Source organism: Tursiops truncatus, chromosome 2 (assembly GCF_011762595.2).
Source record: "Tursiops truncatus isolate mTurTru1 chromosome 2, mTurTru1.mat.Y, whole genome shotgun sequence".
Taxonomy (NCBI): domain Eukaryota; kingdom Metazoa; phylum Chordata; class Mammalia; order Artiodactyla; family Delphinidae; genus Tursiops; species Tursiops truncatus.
The window spans coordinates 61,897,412-61,923,275 of NC_047035.1; the positions used below are offsets into that span (position 1 = coordinate 61,897,412).

A 25,864-nucleotide genomic window follows, 5' to 3' on the forward strand; every position below is an offset into this window, starting at 1 on the left:
ATTTAAGAGAAAGGAACACCATCCTATATTTCAAAATTTTCTTATCCTTGAAAGTAACATTTTTGCTGAGGATAAAACTAGGAGGCCTTTGAGTTGCTAATTCACTTCGAGTTCTCCCAAATGATATGTCAGCAGTCTGCCTATTTCTCTGTACCTATTGACTTGTGCATGGTCAAATTATGAGTCATGGTCAGAACTTCCCCTAAAGCTAAAATGGCTTTTCCTCAATCGCATCACATGCCTCTTTTCTGGATCTTTTAATCACATCATGGGTCTTGCTCTTCAATATTCCTGTTAGAGGACGTTCTTTCAAAGGACAAGAATTCACTAATAGAAAAAGCAATGTACATGGAAAATATAGACACTTTGTCCTCAATTGCCTAAATGTCTATGCTGACTATTCTATGTTTGCAGCTTGAAAGAACTTTCTAAGAACAAAAAAGGGGGAGGTGGCACCTTATATATTTTCAAAGCAGAATGATTATACTCAGGTAAGATTAGAATTGACATCTTTAGGATAGGGACCCTTATGTGTCTAGTTAGTCAAAGGAGAGGAATGGGAGAGCTAGATTCAACTGTGGGGGGTGAGAGGGGTGGTGGCACGTGTCCCTGTACTCAGCGCTGGCTGCAGGAAGATGACTCAGGGCTGCCAGATAGTTCAGTTTTCAAATAACCTGGAAATCTGGTTTTTTTAATATGAAAACTTCTGATTGCTAAATGTTGACAACCAATTCATTTTAAAAAGAATGCTATGTGAACTGAACAAAACACATCTATAGACTATTTTCTGGAGGTAGTGCCTCAATCTTCTTTTCAATGCTTACTGCTTGGGCAAGCTATGACATGCTTGCAAAAAGTAGATGGAAGATTTTGAGGTCCTTGTGGGTGACACTGAGTAATCGGAAATGTTCATAGAAACTGATAAAAGAAATACTGACAGCAAAGTTAGGAATAACAAACGCTTGTACGGTTGATGACTTACAGTGTGCTTTCATATTCTGTTTAAAGGAGTCCTAAGGACAAGTCTGTGGGACCAGTAGGACTATTATTTTATTCCTGTTTTACAGAGGAGGAAATTGAAGCTCAATGAGCGGTTCTTGATCATTTTAAGGATGCAGAATCTGTGGAGAAATTGTTGAAAGTCACAGACTACTCTTGCCATAAAATTGGACATTAAAATCAAAATTTAACGTATAATTTCTGGGAGTTCGTGGACACCTTCCTCGTTCCAAAGTCCAACTACAGGCTAAGAACCTTGGAATAAGTGATCTGTGAAACTTCATACAGAACTCAAACTGAGGTTTTCAAAGCCCTGTGTGTGTGTGTGTTTGTGTGTGTGTGTGTGTCTTTTTCTACTACCTGATTCTTCCCTCCTTAGAGAAGGGTATAGTTGAGACAGCAGCCACCAGAGTAGAGCCTTCCCAGGCTGAAGAATCATTTGCAGTCCCACTAGTGCCACCACCGCTGAATGTCTGGACTCCGCGATGAGGCTGGGACTGGGGAGGATGACATCAGCAGTGCAGCTGGAACCCTCATCACTGTAGTCCCTGGAAAGCTTCTTAGGGTTGTCTAAGAAGTCTCAGAGTTACAAATAGTAGTAGCATCAGTAAAAGTAGCCACTATTTATCCCATGCTTTTAATATGCCAGGCATGGTGCTGAGTGCTAAAGTCAGTACAGTTTTTACCTCCATCACACAGAGAAGAAACTGCTAAACCAAGATTATCATCCTGACTCTATCTGACACCAATAACCACTCTGCTATACTGTTTTTCATTGTAGAGTGAGCATATGAGGGAGAGGAAGGTGCAGGGAAGGTCCTTTATTCTGTCATCATTCTTAAGATATATGATAGTACAAAAATTCCTGAAAAGTTGTTTTTCCCTTTAAGACACAGTGATTTTTTTTTTTCAGATAGCATGGGTTTAAAAAAAATACCGTGCATTTAAGAACGTAAAGGAAAAACTTTCATTGTACCTAGTCTGGTGGGAATTTTCATGTATATATATCCGGCATTGCTAAACCCTTGTCAAGCTGACAAAATCAGTGATAATCTATGTAATCTTCAGTGTCCCCTTAAAGGCCAGTGATACCATATCATTTACAACCCAACTGAGTATCCAGTATTTCTAAACATTGGGGAAATAATACATTATGGATTTAATTTCTTCACTTTTCATGTATAGTGTTATATGAGTCATGTAAAATGGGATACTTGCCAAATTAAAACGAGCAGATGCCAAACAAGAATAACTAACACAAGATACAGAATTAATCATATTTTTATGTGGAAAACTTTAGTACCCAAGAGTATATCCCTTAAAAGAAGTGCATAACTTTTAATGAGTTCTATAAACCCCTTGATAAATGGATAATCTTGGAGTTTATGGAACTAGAATAATTATTTGTTATGCACACAGTGTATAGAAGATTAATTTGCTATGTGGATAATACTCAAAATAGAAACTTAAGCTTCAAGGTGAACATCTAAAATGGAGAATTTGAATTTTAAAAAATATTTTACTGTTATTTATATGATGGGAAATGTAAATAGTCAAATTTTTTGGTCTCGCTCTATATTCTTGGGAGTAATTTCCACTTAAAAAGTTATTTAGGTTTAAAAACAGATTTTATATTGGGAATCCAGTTTAAGTAAAGCAAACTCTTTGTTGTCAGTTGTTAAATACAATTCCCCATTAACTGGTACTCTAGGACTCAAAAATAAAATAAAAATGGATATTTTTATGGTTTCTTTAAAACCAGGTGAGATTCTAAAAGTATGTTTTCTATTTGGTTTGTCTTAGTATTATTGTATTAGTAATATTTTATAAAACACTATTTATTTTAAATGCACAATTATGTATGATGCTTATGCTTATGAAATTAGTTTTCACAGTACATCTCATCCCCTAACCTTTCTAGATAATAGTTTACCGTAATTCAAGTTAGCTCAAAATACGTCATTGTATTCGCCTTTATCCCATATTAGTTGAGACTTACTAATCTTGTATAATTATACCACTACTCTGAAAGTTTGTCAGCCCTCACTTCTTACTTTTTATGTTTATTTAACTTTCTGCTACTACTCCTTGGATCATATAAAATATTGTCTCACTCTCAACTTTTTCTGGGGAAAAAATTGTGTGATGTGTCTCTTTAGCTTATTACAGATCCATTTCTAAAACTTGCAAATTAACCTGTTTCCTTCCTCATCATTCTTTCCTCTTCTCCCTCCTTCCTGCCCTAGTGGTCCATGCCTCCTACGTTTTTCTTTGGATTTCTATCTCATGACCTAATGCCTTGGGTTTTTTCTTTTTTTCCATGAGGCAATGTTTGCACACAGCTGCTCTGTAATATATAGCATATATTGGCTTGAGAATGGAAATTTCACTTCTGTAAAGTGGTTTGGGATACACTTTCGTGCAAGATGCTATGCCAAACTGAATTGTGGATTGTAACATGCAGCCATAGTTACCTCTGTTGCCCCTCCAGGAAGCAGTGTACAGTTTTAATAACCATGATACCCTATTGCAATGGCTTCCAGAGTTATTATGGAAGCCGTTGCAAGCAGGGATTGCCACCTTTCAAGCAACGATTATGTCTTCCCTGTTTCTGCACACCTTTCCTGATACAATAAATACTTTATACATGACAAGTTTAGGTGAGCCGGGCCTTATCCATAAGTGAACATAACATCTTATGCAATATATGTATATTTAAAACCTGAGACTTTTCTTTCCAAGTTTGCTCATCTCACAGGAATATAGAATAACCAAACCATAAACTAGAGCTCTTAGTAGAAAAGTGTTTTTTGAAATGAAGTGCAATAAATTAATCCCAGTACCATTGTCATTGGATGGTTAGCAGTGTGGAAAAGAGGTCAGTTAATTAGGATGAAAACTTAATTATTTAGATAAGGAAGCAGCTAGAGTGTTGTTTAAGTATTCCAAACCCAGTCTTATTTTCCAAAGTACAAAGAAAAAGATGTTACAAAGAGATTTTAAAACTCTGAAATTTTATTTTCTATAGCCTTTCATCCAGGGGTACACATGTGACCAAATCCCCACCAATCAGATGTCCACAACCTCCTTCCCACAGTGATTGGCCCAAGGATTCACATGTGACCAAAGTGAGATCTATCAAAGCCCTCCCAGGATTCTTCTGTTGGAGCCCTCAGAGAAGAGTCCTGCTTGTCTCTTGCACCTGAAAGATGACAGGATGGGAATCAGGGGTTCTCAGAGGCAGTTTACCTCTCTGTGTTAGGAAACCTCTGTAGCAGGAGTGAATAAAGACAAGCAGAGACAAGCAGATGAGGGAAGGGGAGGAGAGAAGGTCTTGGAGCCAAGCGTCACTGCCAATTCCATCATTTCAATTATGAGCCAACAAATTCCCTTTTTGTGTTTAAGCTGATTTGTGTTGAATTTTGAGTTAAACAACCAAAAGAGCCCTGACAAATGATTTTTGTTGGAATTGACTACCTGCGTGAATAAGAAAGCATTGTTTCTCTCATACCAACTCCTCCAGCTTTTCATTGGTAAGGTAAAACAGAAAACATGGAATATGTGTTCATTCTGGAAAACACCATTTTAAAATACAAACAGCTCCTTGTAGGAATATCTTTCAAGCTGTGTGAAACAAATACTGAATAAATTAAACTCTGCAATGGAAAAAAACAGTATTGTTTCATTTTTTAGACAATGACATTTTAGACTCTTTGCTCATTTTAATAATTGTATTATGGTCCAACTTGAGCCGTATCTTTCATATCAACTTAAAATCTCACGTTCTTAAATTCAGTTTCAATTACTAGTGCTCCAAAACCCATTCCAAGGCAAGAGAAAGCCATAGGTGCAGCTTGAGTGAACCCACTGTAATTTCACAGCCCTGGTCTCAGCACACTTCATAATGTCACTCTTCTTCTTGGGAGACAGGGGAATCCTCTCTCCTCCATGGTCGTAAGTTGAATTTAGTTCAGAAAAGGTGCCATTTATGAATTCATAATACAGCTAGCAACTGTGTGATGGTGCTAATTGATTTGGCATTTGTAACTGCTGTATCAAAGAGACCCAACCATACAGTGGCTTAAAGAAAAAAAGTTTATTTTTCTTTCATGTGACAGTACTTTAAAAAAATTTTTTTATATAAATTTATTTATTTTTGGCTGCATTGGGTCTTTGTTGCTGTGCACGGGCTTCCTCTAGTTGCGGGGAGCAGGGTCTACTCTTCGTTGCGGTGCACAGGCTTCTCATTGTGGTGGCTTCTCTTGTTTGTGGAGCACGGGCTCTAGGTGCGTGGACTTCAGTAGTTGTGACACGTGGGCTCAGTAGTTGTGGCTCGCAGGCTCTAGAGCGCAGGCTCAGTAGTTGTGGCGCATGGGCTTTGTTTGCTACGTGGCATGTGGGATCCTCCCAGACCAGGGCTTGAACCCGTGTCCCCTGCACTGGCAGGCACATTCTTAACCACTGTGCCAGCAGGGAAGTCCCCATGTGACAGTTCTGATGGTGATAGTTCAGTTCATCACGAAATCTCTGCTCCTCATAGTCACTCTGGGACATGGGTCCCTTCCAGTTGTTGCTCCACCATCCCCTAGGGCACTGTTTTGTCATCTGTAAGGCATAACCTGAGTTACTACCGTGCTGAAGTTCCAGTTAGTGGGAAGGGGAAAGTGGGTAGTAAGAGACATACTCATGGTCTTAAGCTCTATGCCACTCACATTCTGTGGGTGAGAATTTAGTCACATGGTCACACTCAAGATATGCTGGGAAATGCCATCCTTCTGAGATATCTTGGATCATGGAAGAAACAGAAATGGATTTTGGTGGAGCTCTGGTGTTGCTCCCAGAATTATAGTACCCTTTTCGTTTCTGCCATTGTTTCACGTGTCCCCTATATTACTTTAGTGCATAGGAAAAAAATGAAGACATTGGTCCTTGGAGCATCAAAGTAGCACATGAAGAAATTTTCTTTGTCTATATTTTCAGACTTTGTAGGCAACCTGTAGATTTCCAGGTAGACTGTCATAGTTTTAAAATTTATCCATCAAGAGATTCTCCTAGTGAGGATGCGTTTTAAGTTGCTTGACAAAAGTTAGGCTGCCTTCCCTAGAAAAGATGATTAATTCATTTACAATGTTTCATTTATTACTATCTAAACTTGCTTCAGAATATAAATATGAATGTGTCCTTTTACTTTTTTATTTTTTAACATCTTTATTGGAGTATAATTGCTTTACAATGGTGTGTTAGTTTCTGCTTGTGTACAAAGTGAATCAGTTATACATTACATATGTTCCCATATCTTTTCCCTCTTGCGTCTCCCTCCCTCCCACCCTCCCTATCCCACCCCTCCAGGCGGTCACAAAGCACCTAGCTGATCTTCCTGTGCTATGTGGCTGCTTCCCACTAGCTATCTACCTTACGTTTGGTAGTGTGTATATGCCCATGCCACTCTCTCTCTTTGTCACAGCTTATCCTTCCCCCTCCCCCTATCCTCAGGTCCATTCTCTAGTAGGTCTGTGTCTTTTTCCTGTCTTACCCCTAGGTTCTCTTCATGGACATTTTTTTTCTTAAATTCCATATAGTATGTGTTAGCATATGGTATTTGTCTTTCTCTTTCAAACCTACTTCACTCTGTATGACAGACTCTAGGTCTATCCACCTTATTACAAATAACTCAGTTTCGTTCTTTTTAAGGCTGAGTAATATCCATTGTATATATGTTGCCACATCTTCTTTATCCATTCATCCGATGATGGACACTTAGGTTGTTTCCATCTCTGGGCTATTGTAAATAAAGCTGCAATGAACATTTTGGTACATGACTCTTTTTGAATTATGGTTTTCTCAGGGTAGATGCCCAGTAGTGGATTGCTGGGTCATATGGTAGTGCTATTTTTTAGTTTTTTTAAGGAAACATCCATACTGTTGCTCCATAGTGGCTGTACCAATTCACAATTCCCACCAGCAGTGCAAGAGTGTTCCCTTTTCTCCAATCCCTCTCCAGCATTTATTGTTTCTACAATTTTTTGATACATGGCCATTATGACTGGTGTGACATGATATCCAATTGTAGTTTTGATTTGCATTCTCTAATGATTAATTGATGTTGAGCATTCTTTCATGTGTTTGTTGGCAATCTGTATATCTTCTTTGGAGAAATGTCTATTTAGGTCTTTGCCCATTTTGGATTGGGTTGTTTGTTTTTTTGTTACTGAGCTGCATGAGCTGCTTATAAATTTGGAGATTAATCCATTGTCAGTTGCTTCATTGCAAAAATTTTCTCCCATTCTGAGGGTTATCTTTTGGTCTTGTTTATAGTTTCCTTTGCTGTGCAAAAGCTTGAAGTTTCATTAGGTCCCATTTGTATTTTTTGGTTTTATTTCCATTTCTCTAGGAGGTGGGTCAAAAAGCATCTTGCTGTGATTATGTCACAGAGTGTTCTGCCTATGTTTTCCTCTAAGAGTTTGATAGTTTCTGGCCTTACATTTAGGTCTTTAATCCATTTGAGCTAATTTTTGTGCAGGTGTTAGGGAGTGATCTAATCTCATACTTTTACATGTACCTATCCAGTTTTCCCAGCACCACTTATTGAAGAGGCTGTCCTTTCTCCACTGTACATTCCTGCCTCCTTTATCAAAGATAAGGTGACCACATGTGTTGGGTTATCTCTGGGCTTTCTATCCTGTTCCACTGATCTATCTTTCTGTTTTTGTGCCAGTACCATACTGTCTTGATTACTGTAGCGTTGTAGTATAGTCTGAAGTCAGGGAGCCTGATTCCTCCAGCTCTGTTTTTCGTTCTCAAGATTGCTTTGGCTATACGGGTCTTTTGTGTTTCCATACAAATTGTGAAATTTTTTGTTCTAGTTCTGTGAAAAAATGCCAGTGGTAGTTTGATAGGGATTGCATGAATCTGTAGATAGTGCTTGGATAGTACAGTCATTTTCACAATGTTGATTCTTCCAATCCAAGAACATGGTATATTCTCTCCATCTATTTGTATCATCTTTAATTTCTTTCATCAGTGTCTTATAATTTTCTGCATACAGGTCTTTTGTCTCCTAGGTAGGTTTTATTCCTAGATATTTTATTCTTTTGTGCAATGGTAAATGGGGAGTGTTTTCTTGATTTCACTTTCAGATTTTTCATCATTAGTGTATAGGAATGCCAGAGATTTCTGTGCATTAATTGTGTATCCTGCTACTTTACCAAATTCATTGATTACCTCTAGTAGTTTCTGGTAGCATCTTTAGGATTCTCTACGTATAGTATCATGTTCGTCTGCAAACAGTGACAGCTTTACTTTCTTTTCTGATTTGGTCCTTTATTTCCTTTTCTTCTCTGATTGCTGTGGCTAAAACTTCCAAAACTATGTTGAATAAGAGTGGTGAGAGTGGGCAACCTTGTCTTGTTCCTGATCTTAGTGGAAATGCTTTCCGTTTTTCACCATAGAGGACAATGTTGGCTGTGGGCTTGTCATATATGGCCTTTATTATGTGGAGGAAAGTTCCCTCTATGCCTACTTTCTGCAGTGTTTTTATCATAAATGGGTGTTGAATTTTGTCGAAACCTTTCTCTGCAACTATTGAGATGATCATATGGTTTTTCTCCTTCAATTTGTTAATATGGTGTATCACGTTGATTGATTTGTGTATATTGAAGAATCCTTGCATTCCTGGAATAAACCCCACTTGATCATGGTGTATGATCCTTTTAATGTGCTGTTGGATTCTGTTTGCTAGTATTTTGTTGAGGATTTTTGCATCTATGTTCATCAGTGATATTGGCCTGTAGTTTTCTTTCTTTGTGACATCCTTGTCTGGTTTTGGTATCAGGGTGATGGTGGCCTTGTAGAATGAGTTTGGGAGTGTTCCTTCCTCTGCTATATTTTGGAAGAGTTTGAGAAGGATAGGTGTTAGCTCTTCTCTAAATGTTTGATAGAATTGTCCTGTGAAGCCATGTGGTCCTGGGCTTTTGTTTGTTGGAAGATTTGTAATCACAGTTTCAATTTCAGTGCTTGTGATTGGTCTGTTCATATTTTCTATTTCTTCCTGATTCAGTCTTGGCAGGTTGTGCATTTCTAAGAATTTGTCCATTTCTTCCAGGTTGTGCATTTTATTGGCATAGAGTTGCTTGTAGTAATGTCTCATGATCTTTTGTATTTCTGCAGTGTCAGTTGTTACTTCTCCTTTTTCATTTCTAATTCTATTGATTTGAGTCTTCTCCCTTTTTTTCTTGATGAGTCTGGCTAATGGTTTATCAATTTTGTTTATCTTCTCAAAGAACCAGCTTTTAGTTTTATTGATCTTTGCTATCGTTTCCTTCATTTCTTTTTCATTTATTTCTGATCTGATTTTTATGATTTCTTTCCTTCTGCTAACTTTGGGGTTTTTTGTTCTTCTTTCTCTAATTGCTTTAGGTGTAAGGTTAGGTTGTTTACTTGAGATGTTTCCTGTTTCTTAAGGTAGGATTGTATTGCTATAAACTTCCCTCTTAGAACTGATTTTGCTGAATCCCATAGGTTTTGGGTCATCGTGTCTCCATTGTCATTTGTTTCTAGGTATTTTAGATTTCCTCTTTGATTTCTTGAGTGATCACTTCGTTATTAAGTAGTGTATTGTTTAGCCTCCATGTGTTTGTATTTTTTACAGATATTTTCCTGTTATTGATATCTAGTCTCATAGCATTGTGGTCGGAAAAGATACTTGATACAATTTCAATTTTCTTAAATTTACCAAGGCTTGATTTGTGGCCCAAGATATGATCTATCCTGGAGAATGTTCCATGAGCACTTGAGAAAAATGTGTTCTGTTGTTTTTGGATGGACTGTCCTATAAATATCAAATAAGTCCATCTTGTTTAATGTATCATTTAAAGCTTGTGTTTCCTTATTTATTTTCATATTGGATGATCTGTCCATTGGTGAAAGTGGGTGTAAAAGTTCCCTACTATGAATGTGTTACTGTCGATTTCCCCTTTTATGGTTGTTGGTATTTGCCTTATGTATTGAGGTTCTCCTATGTTGGGTGCATAAATATTTACAATTGTTATATCTTCTTCTTGGATCAATCCCTTGATCATTATGTAGTGTCCTTCTTTGTCTCTTCTAATAGTCTTTATTTTAAAGTCTATTTTGTCTGATATGAGAATTGCTACTCCAGCTTTCTTTTGATTTCTATTTGCATGGAATATCTTTTTCCATCCCCTTACTTTCAGTCTGTATGTGTCTCTAGGTCTGAAGTGTGTCTCTTGTAGACAGCATATATATGGGTCTTGTTTTTGTATCCATTCAGCCAGTCTGTGTCTTTTGGTGGGAGCATTTAGTCCATTTACATTTAAGGTAATTATCGATATGTATGTTCCTATTCCCATTGTCTTAATTGTTTTGGGGTTGTTATTGTCGGTCTTTTCCTTCTCTTGTGTTTCTTGCCAGAGAAGTTCCTTTAGCATTTGTCGTAAACCTGGTTTGGTGGTGGTGAACTCTCTCAGCTTTTGCTTGTTTGTAAAGGTTTTAATTTCTCCATCAAATCTGAATGAGATCCTTGCTGGGTAGAGTAATCTTGGTTGCAGGTTTTTCTCCTTCATCAGTTTAAATATGCCTTGCCAGTCCCTTCTGGCTTGCAGAGTTTCTGCTGAAAGATCAGCTGTTTTAACCTCATGAGGATTCCCTTGTGTGTTATTTGTTGTTTTCCCCTTGCTGCTTTTAATGTGTTTTCTTTGTATTTAATTTTTGACAGTTTGATTAATATGTGTCTTGGCGTATTTCTCCTTGTATTTATCTTGTATGGGACTCTCTGTGCTTCCTGGACTTGATTAACTATTTCCTTTCCCATATTAGGGAAGTTTTCAACTATAATCTCTTCAAATATTTTCTCAGTCCCTTTCTTTTTCTCTTCTTCTTCTGGAACCCCTATAATTCGAATGTTGGTGCGTTTAATGTCCCAGAGGTCTCTGAGACTATCCTCAGTTCTTTTCATTCTTTTTTCTTTATTCTGCTCTGCAGTAGTTATTTCCACTATTTTATCTTCCAGGTCACTTATCCGTTCTTCTGCCTCAGTTATTCTGCTATTGATCCCATCTAGAGTATTTTTAATTTCATTTATTGTGTTGTTCATCATTGTTTGTTTCATCTTTAGTTCTTCTAGGTCCTTGTTAAATGTTTCTTGCCTTTTGTCTATTCTATTTCCAAGATTTTGGATCATCTTTACTATCATTATTCTGAATTCTTTTTCAGGTAGACTGCCAGTTCCTCTTCATTTGTTAGGTCTGGTGGGTTTTTATCTTGCTCCTTCATGTGCTGTGTGTTTTTCTGTCTTCTCATTTTGCTTATCTTACTGTGTTTGGGGTCTCCTTTTCGCAGGCTGCAGGTTCGTAGTTCCCGTTGTTTTTAGTGTCTGTCCCCAGTGGCTAAGGTGGGTTCAGTGGGTTGTGTAGGCTTCCTGGTAGAGGGGACTAGTGCCTGTGTTCTGGTGGATGAGGCTGGATCTTGTCTTTCTAGTGGGCAGGTCCACGTCTGGTGGTGTGTTTTGGGGTGTCTGTGGACTTATTATGATTTTAGGCAGCCTCTCTGCTAATGGGTGGTGTTGTGTTCCTGTGTTGCTAGTTGTTTGGCATAGGGTATCCAGCAGTGTAGCTTGCTGGTCGTTGAGTGAAGCTGCGTGCTGGTGTTGAGATGGATATCTCTGGCAGATTTTCGCCGTTTGATATTATGTGGAGCTGGGATGTCTCTTGTGGACCAGTGTCCTGAAGTTGGCTCTCCCACCTCAGAGGCACAGCACTGACTCCTGGCTGCAGCACCAAGAGCCTTTCATCCACACGGCTCAGAATAAAAGGGAGAAAAAGTAGAAAGAAAGAATTAGTAGAAGTAGAAAGAAAGAAAGAAAGAAAGAAGGAAAGAAAGACAGAAAGGAGAGAGGGAGGGAGGGAGGGAGGAAAGAAGGAGGGAAAGAAGGAAAAAAAGAAAGAAAGAAGATAAAGTAAGAAAAAATAAAGTTATTAAAATAAAAAATAATTATTATGAAAAAAATTTAAAAACAAAAACAGACGGATAGAACCCTAGGACAAATGGTGGAAGCAAGGCTATACAGACAAAATCTCACACAGGAGCATACCCATACACACTCACAAAAAGAGGAAAAGGGGAAAAAGTCATAAATCTTGCTCTCAAAGTTCACTTCCTCAATTGGGATGATTCGTTTCCTATTCATGTATTCCACCAGCTGCAGGGTACATCAAGTTGATTGTGGAGCTTTAATCCGCTGCTCCTGCGGCTGCTGGGAGAGATTTCCCTTTTCTCTTCTCTGTTCTCACTGCTCCCCAGGGGCTCAGCTTTGGATTTGCCCCGCCTCTGCGTGTAGGTCGCCAGAGGGCGTCTGTTCTTCGCTCAGACAGGATGGGGTTAAAGGAGCACCTGACTCGGGGGCTTCTGGCTCCACTCAGGCCGGGGCGGGGGGGCGGGGGGAGCGGCACGGAGTGCGGGGCGGGCCTCCTGCGGCAGAGGCCGACGTGACGTTACACCAGCCTGAGGCGCGCCGTGCGTTCTCCCGGGGAAGTTGTCCCTGTATTCTGGGACCGTGGCAGTGGCGGGCTGGACATGCTCCCCGGAAGTGGGGTGTGGATGGTAACTGTGCTCGCACACAGGCTTCTTGGTGGCGGCAGCAGCAGCCTTAGCGTCTCGTGCCCGTCTCTGGGGTCCGCGCTTTTAGCCGCGGCTCGCAGCCGTCTCTGGAGCTCCTTTAAGCAGCGCTCTTAATCCCCTCCAGGTACGTGGGGAGCTTCTTGCCTCTTGGGAGGTCTGAGGTCTTCTGCCAGCGTTCGGTAGGTGTTCTGTAGGAGTTGTTCCACGTGTAGATGTATTTCTGTTGTATCTGTGGGGAGGAAGGTGATCTCCGCGTCTTACTCTTCCGCCATGTTCCCCTCGTCCCCGGCCTTTTACTTTTGAGGACTTAATCCTGTAGATTCGAAATCTCTTAGAGTGGGCTTCCCTGGTGGCGCAGTTGTTGAGAGTCCGTCTGCTGTTGCAGGGGACACGGGTTCGTGCCCCAGTCTGGGAAGATCCCACATGCTGCGGAGCGGCTGGGCCCGTGAGCCATGGCCGCTGAGCCTGCGCGTCCGGAGTCTGTGCTCTGCAGCGGGAGAAGCCACAACAGTGAGCAGCCCACGTACCGCAAAAAAAAAAAAAAAAAAAAAAAAAAAATCTCTTAAAGTAGTTTTGTTTGGGTTCTTGACCCATCTTTAGAGGCCTATGTTTATTTGTATAATTATTTTAGTTGATGTTTCAAATTTTCTACATGCCTGTATGATGTACATTGGCTATTAAGTATATTAACTGCTTAAGGTGTACACATTCTGGTCATTATAAGGATCTTAGTTAAATATTTGTCAAACCATAAACTTAAAGAAACCTTGAAGATCAAAACAAAACAAAGAGAATATCTGCTGAATCTAGTTCAGGGAATGGTGAATGTCCATCAGTGTGTTTGTTCTTCACATACCTGGTATTACTCAATAATAGGATCAACATTTTGTTCATTCAACACTTTCATTCAGTATATCGATGATGTACCATACCTTGTGCTAGATACTGGAGATAAAGAGAAAAAAAAACAAGCTTTAATTACTATGTATTAATAAAAATGGAACTTAGTAGTCATCTCAATGTTACCTCCACCTCTTAGCTTTCCAGCTCTCTCCTCTAGTATCTTGTTTCCAACAGGACCAGCAAGCCTCTGCTCTTACCACCATGTCCTCATGCCCATTTGTCCTCACTTCCCTCCTTCCTAGCTTCTGTAGTCAACCATTATAATCACTTTCTGGCACACATTCTTTTCGTTGCCTTCTGTCACTTCTTCACATTCATTTGGCAAAACCTCATCCTGGTTAAATATTATCCTGCCTACTCTGCATGCATGCACACAGCTGAATGTGGCTACAGAAAATGATGCTATATTGATGACTGCTGGCCTCAAGTGGACTCTCAGTGCACCTACTAATCATACTGCGTTTCCCTGATCCATTGCCTCCCTCACTCCTACTGACAGCTGTTTCATACTTTCTCTCTGCTCTCTGTAACACCCTCTTCCTCATCATCACTCTCAATTGATGACCTTGCTTTCTGAGAAAATGGAAAACAGAAGCAAGCAGAAGAGAACCAACATCTAGAAATATGCTGGAATAACTAGGTACACAGTAGGCACTCAAAAGAATTTGGTGAATGAAAACCCTTCTGGACATGTACTTGTTCAACACCTAGAAAACTGAGATTAAGTACATTTAATGTTATACAGTAGCAAAGACACATACCACGGTGCTCATTGGGATGGAAGCCATGGAGGCAAATATTGTTTCTAGTGAGTTAGTAATTTAAGAATATTAACTGAAATCAAACATTGATTAATATTTAGATAATGTGTCCGTGAGTAGTAATATATTCAATGCTATTACACATAAATATTTGTGTTATGAAATCTAACCTGCCGTTGTGTTTATGTAATGTCTCACACTTTAGTATCCAAATATTGTTTTTCAGCAGGTACTTATTTACTTGAAGTGCAGTTTCATTTTTGCAAGCTTTTCATGTGAAATAAAGATTAGCTTAATCCATACTTAGTAGTAATTCTTCGTGATTAAACTGTATGGCTGAAAATGAATCAGCTTTCTTCTTTTTTTCCCCATAAGCCAGACCTTGATAAAGCATATGGTGTATTGGGATTTACCTAGAATACTTGACTCGGTAAGCTGGATTTCCTGGGAGCATGGTACGGAGGCTGGTGTGGAATAACAGTTCAAAAATAAGAATTTGTGTAACTATGGCTCTAGGTCATGGCAAATAAAAAATTAAGAGCTATCACCTAAAGGCAAGTAGTAAAGCAGTGTGATTAAGTGCAGAAAACTTGGCTATATATTAATTAAGGCAATGGTGGCAAATATTTTAAAAGTTCTAAATTTTTAACTCTTTCAAGATGAACAATATGATTGCAAGAAGTAGTACTATTTAGAATAGGGAGAAAAACATTATAATTCCATCCTTCTTTTTCTTTGATGGTAATTGGTACTAGTGACTTTATTTTCTAAGGAAAAACTGGCTACTTGTGACCTAAAAACCTGAATTCTTCATTTAGCACGATGCTGTGTTATTTGCCCAAGGCCTTCTTCCTGTTCTGGACTTCCGTCTGGTGACTAAGGCGAAGCTGGCTTCGTAGCCACATTTCCTCTCCTCTCTTTTAAGGTGCTCACACTCTTGGAGGAGGGCAGGGGCAAGAAGCTGTTTTCCTGAGAAGTGAAGACTGTTGCGCTCATTACCAAATCTCTATGTGGTCTAGAGAATAGAAGCATCTGCACAACAGTATAGCAAATCATAGGTGTGGTCGGTAGTTTGGTGGGTAGGTTGGTTTTCTTGGGTATCAGTTCCTAAGGATCTCTTTAAAATTCTGGGGTAGGATCATAATTCTTTTTTTTTTTTTTTTTTTTGTCGTACGCGGGCCTCTCACTGTTGTGGCCTCATCCTGTTGCAGAGCACAGGCTCCGGATGTGCAGGCTCAGCGGCCATGGCTCACGGCCCAGCCGCTCTGCGGCATATTGGATCTTCCCGGACCGGGGCACGAACCCGTGTCCCCTGCATCGGCAGGCAGACTCTCAACCACTGCAGCACCAGAAAAAGCCCAGATCATAATTCTTATTGTTAAATTGTCGTAAACAGAGAATATAAGCTAAGATTAACTTACAGCACCTTTGGAAATTTGCGACAAGCAGAGTTAAAGAACCACTGGAAATTTAAAAACTCTCCATGTACTATACTTTTAAAATTATTTGAACCTAATAGAATAGGCAACAGAATTGTGGTTAGATTTGGGCAGCGTTGTGCTGGTAAATGTTTAATTTGCTGTCTGGAAAACAAACAAATAAACAAAATCTCTGATTTGTAGCCTTTGCCATTTTCCTTAGTGTAAATACTCCCAGCGTGGCCAATTTCAAGCTACGAACATGATGCTGCTGAATGCATCATTGGAAGAGAAGCATAGTGTCTGGCCTGTGAGAGCCAGCTTCTGCGCAGGGCTGGAGAGGTGGGCAGGGAGGGACTGGGTTCTGTTCCTGAGTCTTGAGACAAATAGAGGGATCCTCTCTTTCCAGGCAATTCAAAAAAAGAAGAAAGGATGACCAATCCTGTGAAAAGTTATCAAACTTTGAAGAGACTGGAATTTAATTATTCCAACCACTAAAAGAACAGATAATTATGTGATGTGATAGAAAGTGCTAATTATTGCTACAGTGGAGGATCATATTACAGTACATAAATGTATTAAATCATGTTGACACTTAAGTTTACATAATGTTATATGTCAAATATATTTCAATTAAAAAAAAAAAATTCCTGAGGCAGAGCAAATGTCTTTTCCTTTCTGGTTGATAGACAGGTCCCCAGAACTGGACAAGTCTTCTGTTGAATTGGAAAGAGAGGTCCTGGTACTTGGCACATATACCATAGATTCCTAATCCCTTCTTCAGCTGCCTTCTGCATTTTGATAAACTTCCAATGCTGAAATGCTGTCAGCTTGAACATTTTTTTCACTCAAGATAAGCAAAATGCAATGCAAACTTTTTGTGAATGTGTATATATTATACACACATATAATCTGTAAAACAAGTGATAAGTCTCTTTCTCTTCACATTTCCTTCTCTTTAAAGCATTTTATACATTTCTAAAGGTATTTTACCACCTGCCAACCTAATCCACAGCTTATTTTTCCCCTGGTGTTTCTCGTTGCATTACTGATTGTGTTAAGGTCCATATACAGCAGTTAACTTTCCATAAAAGACCAACATATCTGAAAATCGGACCATTTACCTAAGTGCACTTGGAGCTTACTTGGGGTCTAATATAAAGTTTAATACAAAAAAGGAAACTAAAAGGATAACTTCCATTGAATTAAAATAGCAAACACAATTTTAAAATACATTACATTGGGACTTACCTGGCAGTCCAGTGGTTAAGATTCTGTGCTCCCAATTGCAGGGGCACGGGTTCGATCCCTGGTCAGGGAGTTAAGATCCTGCATGCCACATGGCACGGCCAAAAACAAAATATGTGTGTGTGTATTACACTGAGCTGAAATTGAGTTTAAAAAATATATGCAAACTTTGCTTACAAGTGAGATTTTCATCAGTTTAATAATTTTCAAACTTTCTGTTTCTGCATTCAAAGTATGATTTTAAAACTCACTGATTTTAAAACTCTGCCTAAACTTTTCTTCCTCCCTTGTACATGCTCTATCTACCATGATTTCTGGACCATAATGTATGCATATGTTTATAACTGAATGTATTTTCCTAAATTCTTAATCAATGAGATAATAAACTCTATGAGAGCAAGAAGTATGCACCAGGAAAATTACTGCACTCCCTTTAGATTCATGCTAGCGGCCATGGCTTAGGGTTAGTTTCTTTACAAAAATACATGCTAACAGTAAACTTCCATGAAAATATTTGCTTCAGAATTTTCAAGGAAGGCTGTGGCTTGCCCAAAAGCTAACATTTAACAACATCTTTCAAGCCTGCCAAATCACATTGCCTATTTAGCCAATTCAGTGTGCATAATATTAATTTGCTGTGCCGCAAAGGTAGTGCACTTTAACTATTATTAGGGGAAAGTATAATATATTTGATTTCCATTTATGAGTCTCACATTGCTTGTAATTCAGTAGGGCTACCACATTTTCTGGGCAGGCTATCAAATAGGATGTTGTAATGATTTGCTTGACTAGTAGAGTAGATGAAAAAAATAATCAGTTCTGTCTGTGGCTGTTCTATTTTTGAATTTCAGATTTACACAGTTTGAAACCATTTATTCCCTCTGTGGGTCTCTTTAAAAACTAAAAAGATTCTTTTATATTGTAAAGAGTCATAGTTTTAAAGAGTTAAACACGTCACACGAAATCAGTTAAGGTAATAGGATAGTGTGAATTTCAGAGAACAAATGAGAAGTCTTAGGTTTAATTTGAAAATGCCAAGGAAGGGGCTATAGTACAATGCAAAATTTTGGTTTGATAAAAGGAAAACATAGGTCTTACTTGTAACTGATATCTTGGGGATGCTTGAATGCCTCAATTCTCTGTCTGCCACTGCTATTCCTTTGTGTCTTCACGGAGATGTTAAGATGTTCTCTGATTCGTAAAATGTTACTTAATGAAATTATCTTTGGAATAATCCATTCTTTCTACAAACGAACTCATAACATTTCAGTAGACTTACTCCCTATATTAGACATTATCATGGATTCCTTGAATGACTGGGTGAATTCTCTTTGTGTACACTAAATTCTTAAAACTTCATCTTATATGTACCACTGTAAAGGAATCCCATTATTGTGTCAGGTTCATTATTTTATATCATTCCATTTCTTTTTTCAACAAATATTTATTGAGCAACTATTAGGTGTCAGGAATATTCTGGGTACTTAGTGCATATCAGTGGACAATACAGACAAAGATCTCTGCCCTGGTGAAGCTTATATTCTACTGGGAGAGACAGGAAACAATAAACATAGAAAAGAAGTAAATAATGTAGTATGTTAGAAGTTGATAAGTACCATGGAAAAAGGAAAAAGCAGAGCAGCATGAGGATTTTTTTGGTGCTGGGGTGGGGAGGACCGGACCTCTGTGTTAGACTGGTCAGATTACTCGTTGACCATGTGAAGGAAGTTGGCCAAGTAGAATCTGGGGCAGGGGCATTCCAGACAGAGGAAATGGCTAGCACTAAGGCCAAAAGCTGAGATAGTCCTGGCATGTTGGGAGACAGCAGAGGCCACTGTGGCCAGAGTAGAATCAGTGAGGGGAGAATAGTAAGAAAGTTAACTGGTGAGAGAAGTAATGCAGGCCCGGATTATGTATGGCTTTTCTCTGAGTGAGATGGGGAGTCATTACTGACCAGAGGAATGACATGAAATAACTTACATCTTAAACAGGATCACTTGAGTTGTTGGGTGAGAATAGATGGACGGAGTCAAAGGTGTATGACGGGAGACGTGTTACTGAGGTGCTGCAGTTAATCAGCTGAGAAACGGTGACCATGACTTAACCAGAAAGGGGGCGAAGGCACAGGCAGTAAAGGAAGTCAGAGATGGTAGAAGTCTGGTTATATTTTGAAGTAGAGCCAATAGATTGGAAGAGGATTTTGAGAGAAAGGAGTCTAGGTTGACTCTAAGGTTGAACAGGTTGGCCTTTGTTTTGGATTTTTTTGTTTGCACCCTCCCTATCCCACCCCTCCAGGCGGTCACAAAGCACCGAGCTGATCTCCCTGTGCTATGCGACTGCTTCCCACTAGCTATCTACCTTATGTTTGGTAGTGTGTATGTGTCCATGCCTCTCTCTCGCTCCGTCACAGCCTACCCTTCCCCCTCCCCATATCCTCAAGTCCATTCTCTAATAGGTCTGTGTCTTTATTCCTGTCTTACCGCTAGGTTCTTCATGATATTTTTTTTTCTTAAATTCCATATATGTGTGTTAGCATACGGTATTTGTCTTTCTCTTTCTGACTTACTTCACTCTGTATGACAGACTCTAGGTCTATCCACCTCATTACAAATAGCTCAATTTCATTTCTTTTTATGGCTGAGTAATATTCCATTGTATATATGTGCCACATCTTCTTTATCCATTCATCTGATGTTGGACACTTAGGTTGTTTCCATCTCTGGGCTATTGTAAATAGAGCTGCAATGAACATTTTGGTACATGACTCTTTTTGAATTATGGTTTTCTCAAGGTATGCCCAGTAGTGGGATTGCTGGGTCATATGGTAGTTCTATTTGTAGTTTTATTTATTTATTTATTTATTTTGCAGTACACGGGCCTCTCACTGTTGTGGCCTCTCCCGTTGCAGAGCACAGGCCCCGGATGCGCAGGCTCAGCGGCCATGGTTCACGGGCCCGGACCCGGGCACGATCCCGTGTCCCCTGCACCGGCAGGTGGACTCCCAACCACTGTGCCACCAGGGAAGCCCTATTTGTAGTTTTTTAAGGAACCTCCATACTGTTCTCCATAGTGGCTATACCAATCCACATTCCCACCAGCAGTGCAAGAGTGTTCCCTTTTCTCCACACCCTCTCCAACATTTATTGTTTCTAGATTTTTTGATGATGGCCATTCTGACTGGTGTGAGATGATATCTCATTGTAGTTTTGAATTGCATTTCTCTAATGATTAATGATGTTGAGCATTCTTTCATGTGTTTGTTGGCAGTCTGTATATCTTCTTTGGAGAAATGTCTATTTAGGTCTTCTGCCCATTTTTGGATTGGGTTGTTTGTTTTTTTGTTATTGAGTTGCATGAGCTGCTTGTAAATTTTGGAGCTTAATCCTTTGTCAGTTGCTTCATTTGCAAATATTTTCTCCCATTCTGAGGGTTGTCTTTTGGTCTTGTTTATGGTTTCCTTTGCTGTGCAAAAGCTTTGAAGTTTCATTAGGTCCCATTTGTTTATTTTTGTTTTTTGAGTAGGGGTGTTGGTTAAGGCACTCAGGAGTCCCATTTTGAACATGTGGATTTTTTTTTTTTTTGGCGTTACGCAGGCCTCTCACTGTTGTGGCCTCTCCCGTTGTGGGGCACAGGCTCCAGACGTGCAGGCTCAGTGGCTATGGCTCACGGGCCCAGCTGTTCCCCGGCATGTGGGATCTTCCTGGACTGGGGCACGAACCCGTGTCCTCTGCATCGGCAGGGCGGACTCTCAACCACTGCACCACCAGGGAAGCCCCAAACATGTGAATTTTGAGATGGCTGTTAGATATCCAAGCAGAGATGTCAAATAGGCAATCAGATATTTGTCTAGACTTTGAAAGGGAAGTCTGGACTGGAAATGTAAATTGGCAAGTTGTTGGCATATAGATGGTAATTAAAACCATGGGTTGGAATGAGATCACCAAGGGAGTGAGTGTAGATAGAGACCTTCCTGAGTGAATTTCATGTATTTAGCGTTATTTACTCAGTGGGCCGATAAAGTTAAATACTCCCTCTTCTCTAAGAACTCATGGTTTGTATTTGACTACACATTTTCACAAGTGCAGGAGATGCCATTCACATAGACTACAGTGTCTGGAGATGAATATTGCATTTGCCAGTATGGGGATGGGGGGAATGGTGTGGAGAGACAGTTATATATTTCTCTATATTATTGGCCATAGTATGGTGTGATAAATGCTATCCTTGATATATGTAATGGAATTGTAATATAATATTGGTAATGTAAAATGTAATATAACTGGTATATGTCATGGAATTGTAGAGAGAGGAAATGTGAATTGACTCAGTGATAAGAAGTCAGAGTAAATTTAGAAAACGCTGTTCTCAAGTAATTTATCTTAGAACAGATAATGTATAATAGCATTGTGTATAGTTAAAATCAAAATTAAGACCTGAATTGGGGGCTTCCCTGGTGGCGCGGTGGTTGAGAGTCCGCCTGCCGATGCAGGGGACACGGGTTCGTGCCCCGGTCCGGGAAGATCCCACATGCCGCGGAGCGGCTGGGCCCGTGAGTCATGGCTACTGGGCTTGTGTGTCCGGAGCCTGTGCTCCGCAACGGGAGAGGCCACAGTGGTGAGAGGCCCGCGTATAGCAAAAAAAAAAAAAAAAAGACCTGAACTGAAGGATCACTTGACATTGTCCTTTAATAATCTATATTCAAGTCTACCTTTGGGCACCTAGTTTGTCTTCTGCATTCCCCCATTTTATTGCTAAAAAGGTTACTGAAGACATTGCAGCACTGTTCATAGGTGAAGGCAGAGGTGGACCAGGAAGGAAGGCACAGGAATGACAACAGCATTCTAGGTTTCTGTACTTGAGGATTCTGTTAGGAGTTAGCAGGGGTGGGGTGTCCCTTGGTCAGTCCATCAATGTGGTCCTGTACCTTCCATTGTCTCTTTTCTGTGGCTTAGTTTGGAAAAAAAGGGTCTTCTGCTTTACGTTGTAAGCATTCTAAATCTCCAAAGTAAAAAAACAACCATCCCATCCACCACCCATTCTGTGAAGTGTGATGCCTTTATTGTGACTTTCTATTCCCAGCTTTAAGGATACCCTTGAGTCCTCCACCAGTGGTTATAGGCAAAGTAGGTAAAAATTGTAGAAAATGCTTCCTGGTGAAACAGATATATTCTCTCTCTCTCTCTCTCTCAAAATTTTTTTGCAAGGTCTTTACCTTACAGAAATCAGCCTTGTGTCCTAGGATGAATAATCTCAAATATAAAGCACACCCAGGCCACAGCTGAATTAAAATTTTACTTAAAAATTGTAAATATTTGTATTTTCTGTCCTTCATTTTATGAGAACCATGGCATAGTTCCTTGAAGACAGTTGACAATTTGACAATAAAAGTAAACTGTTATGCAAGACTAGAATTGGAACAGAACATAAATAGCAACATTTCACACTGTAAATAGCAACACTAAATCACTGGGCCTAAAACTTAGTTTTATGCATATTGCTGTTCTCTGTTCATTGTTTTCCCTTTACATGTAAGGTTGTTCTCAGTGTGTCACTTCTGTGCCCACTTTTGAAATTCTTCATTCTTTCAGGCACTCTTGATGCTGCATCAGGCTATGTCCCAGCACTGAGCACAATACCCTGCATGCACACCCTTCTCAAGAATCATTTGTCAGTCTATTAGGTGTTGAATCATTGGTCACTTTCTCACATTTACATAGCTGCTGAACATCTGGATATGTGATCAACAACATTGCAATTCTACATTCAAGTACTTCCTGTGCTTTATTTCATATCATATTTGTCAGTATTTCTCCATCCTTGCTTGCTTATTTGGGTTATGTTCAAACTAATGAATAAATGTAGAATAAATTGCTGCCAGTTCAGTTCATCTAGAGAATTAGCTGACATAGTGGCATGTGCAGTAGCCCTAAGCAGCATTAATTTATTTATTCCACAAATTTTTATTGAGCTGACTGCCAACTATTGTGCAAAGTGATGGGGATATAAAGGTGAATAAGGCAGGTGGAATCTCTGTCCTTGTGGAGCTTTTAGACAAGAAAACAGTTACAGTGCAATGTAATAACACAAGTCCAGGGTACTGTGGGAGCACATCAAAGGGTACCTGTATCAGAATTAGGTTCAGGTACGAGTGGCAGAAAACCCAAATAGCAGTAGTTTAAAGGAAATGAAAATTTTCTTCAACGTGAATGTCTGGAGGTAGACCAGAACTCCATGATGTCACGGACTACTTCTGTCTTGTTGCTGTGCTACGTGTGACCTCCGTGCCCAAAATCACTTCATTGTGCAAAATGGCTTCTCCTGCCCTAGATCAGCATTCCACCAGAAGGAAGTAGGAAAAGGAAAGAGAAGAGCAGCCTCCTTAACTTTAAAAGACTTCCTAGAAATTGCTCAAACCACTTGCACTTACCTCCCATTGGCCAGAACTTGGTCACATGTGACCTAGCAGCAAGGAAGGCTGGGAAATATAGTATTTATTCTGAGCAACCAGGAAGAAAAGAGGGTGAATACTAGGGGACAACTAACAGTCTCTGCCCCAGGATTTCTGGGAAAATAGTTGCCCAAATTGAAATCTGAAGGTAAGTAGGATTCTCAGAAGAAGTGTATGTGTGTGTATCCTCCCAGGAGGACAACGTTCCAAAGAGAAGGAAAAGCTCAGGGAATTGAACACTGAAAAGAAACTGTTCTCCTTGGATGATAGTATTTGTGCTCTTCTTCTAGTTGGGCATTGACTCTTTCAGACTTAGAGGTGCTTGTGACACCGGTACATCCATGCTGTGATGAGAGATGGTGAATCTACCAAAGGGGAGAGGGTTGGAGCATCACTGCTTATGTGTTTGCATGTTAATAAATGTGACTGGGAGCAGTGGGAGGGTTAATGGACACATGATTAGATTGTTGGGAGAACATATTAATAGAAGTGAATATCACTCCCCTGTTTAAAATCTCCGTTTGTGCCAGAGCACTTACAAAGAAGTAATCACTCATGTGTCTTGCTCGCATAGAAATAAAATCATGTTATTCATTAGTCTTTTGCTCCTAGCTTCTATCACCTGTCATGTCCAAAGTCCCGAGTTTTTAATTTGAAGATTCATACTTGAGAAACCAATAGGGTCAAGGAAATAAGAACCAGTGTTTACATGAGTGTTTACTGGACTTTTCTTTATCATCTTTCAGGTCTTGTAGAAATTTGCCTGATGCACCCTCTCGATGTGGTGAAAACCAGGTAAGGTTCTGCTTGAACAAGTTTTATTGACTTTGGCTGATATCCAGATTAAGATCTGTCAGAACACTAAATGCTAGAACTTGTCCTAGGCCGGTAGCTTCTCCCAAAAAATGGCATTTATATTTACTTCTTAAAGAAAATACGATTTGACAGATAAAATGTAAGCAGTGAAAAGCATTTCTGGATAGGGGTCCTCTGAAAGTATATAATATTTTACTGCCTTCACCTGACAACCATAAGGTATAATTTGTGACTAAACTGGTAAGCGAGGGAAATTTATCAAAATGATGTAAAAACTAAACTCTATCTAGTGAATTATGACAGCCGACTTTCATTTGGCATTGCATATAACATATATGTTATATAGCATATAACAGATTGCTATTTAATAGTGAGCATTTTGATGTGAAACTCCAAAATTTCAAGTAAACTTCTTAAATGGTGCTTAAAGAATTTATTCCTACAACTGTTTGCCAATACAAAGTGCCATATTTCCTGGAAAATGCCTTCGCTCTTAAATGCCTTAAAATCAGGGCAATGTATTCAATCTGTTTACCAAGAGAAGAAAACATCTTGTGGGTTTTAATATGATCTAGAGCAGTTTTTTAAAAGTTAAATCCATGGCTAAATTACTGAACTCTATTTTTTCATATTAAAAGCTCTGAAAGTATAGTGAAAGTTTCCATTTATTTGCATTGTGTAAAACCCAACAGCATACCTAGGCTGGAGCTGAACAGCAAAAAGTGCCACGCAACAGTGATGGTCAAAACAAACCCTTACTGCCACAATTAGGAAATACTTGATGAGTCAGGCTGGTCGTTGAAGGGACATGTTGCTTACTTTACCTACAGAGGCAACAGAATCTTAGTTAGGCTGGTTGCTGAAAGCAAGGGAAGGTGTCTGTGACATGCAAATAATATTACATTTCTGATAGAGATAGAGAAGATGAGAATTTGGCTTCTTTCTTAGCTTGGGAAGCTATAACAAAATTTCATAGACTGGGTGGCTTAAGCAACAGACATTTATTACAGTTCTGGAGGCTGGGAAGTCCAAGATCAAGGTGCCAGTCAACTTGGTTCTTGTTGAGAGCCCTCTTCCTGACTTGTAGACAGTCACCTTCTTGCTGTATCCTCATGTGGTGATGGAGAGAGGAAGCTCTGTTGTCTCTCTTTCTTCTTATAAAGAACACTAATCCCGTCATGAGGCTCTACCCTCATGACCTCATCTAAACCTAATCACCCCACCGCCACCAAAGGCCATCATATTGGGGGTTAGGGCTTCAATATATGAATTTGGGGGGCCGCAAACATTCAGTCCATAGCAGCCTCAAGTCGCCAAACCCGAACAGAGAAAGAAGGAAATCCAAAGTTATATTCAAATGTAAGGTGGGTGTACTTCCTGGAGCATCTTTTATAGAGAGTTCAGAAACAGAAAGCAAAACTCACTGGCCTTTCCTTCTTAGTTTCCATATTAACCTTCTTTGAAAAGCCAGATTATTGTTAATCTCTCTGAGGAATAAATTGTCTTTTTCATTTAATGGTAATTTCCTAAATTAGTGCAGTGTTCAAATGAGCAAGGAGAAATAAGAATGATTTAAACAAGACCATATTGACGTTACAGTTACTCATTCATTCCCTCAATCCTTCATTCATTCATTT

General features: G+C 39.5%; 1 protein-coding gene across 2 annotated transcripts in view; it reads left to right on the top strand.

Moving 5' to 3' along the window:
- The window catches only part of SLC25A21 (solute carrier family 25 member 21), a 543,072-nt gene that overhangs the window by 302,036 nt on the left and 215,172 nt on the right, over positions 1–25,864 (top strand). The window contains exons 1-2 of one of the 2 annotated variants that reach the window (XM_019924010.3): positions 23,468–23,559; positions 24,158–24,206. In XM_019924010.3, coding sequence (XP_019779569.1) covers positions 24,178–24,206 — 29 coding nt within the window. In that variant the 5' untranslated portion in view covers positions 23,468–23,559; positions 24,158–24,177. Of the gene's footprint in view, positions 1–23,467; positions 23,560–24,157; positions 24,207–25,864 lie in introns of those variants that run through there. The other variant, XM_019924011.3, reaches the window with a different exon arrangement.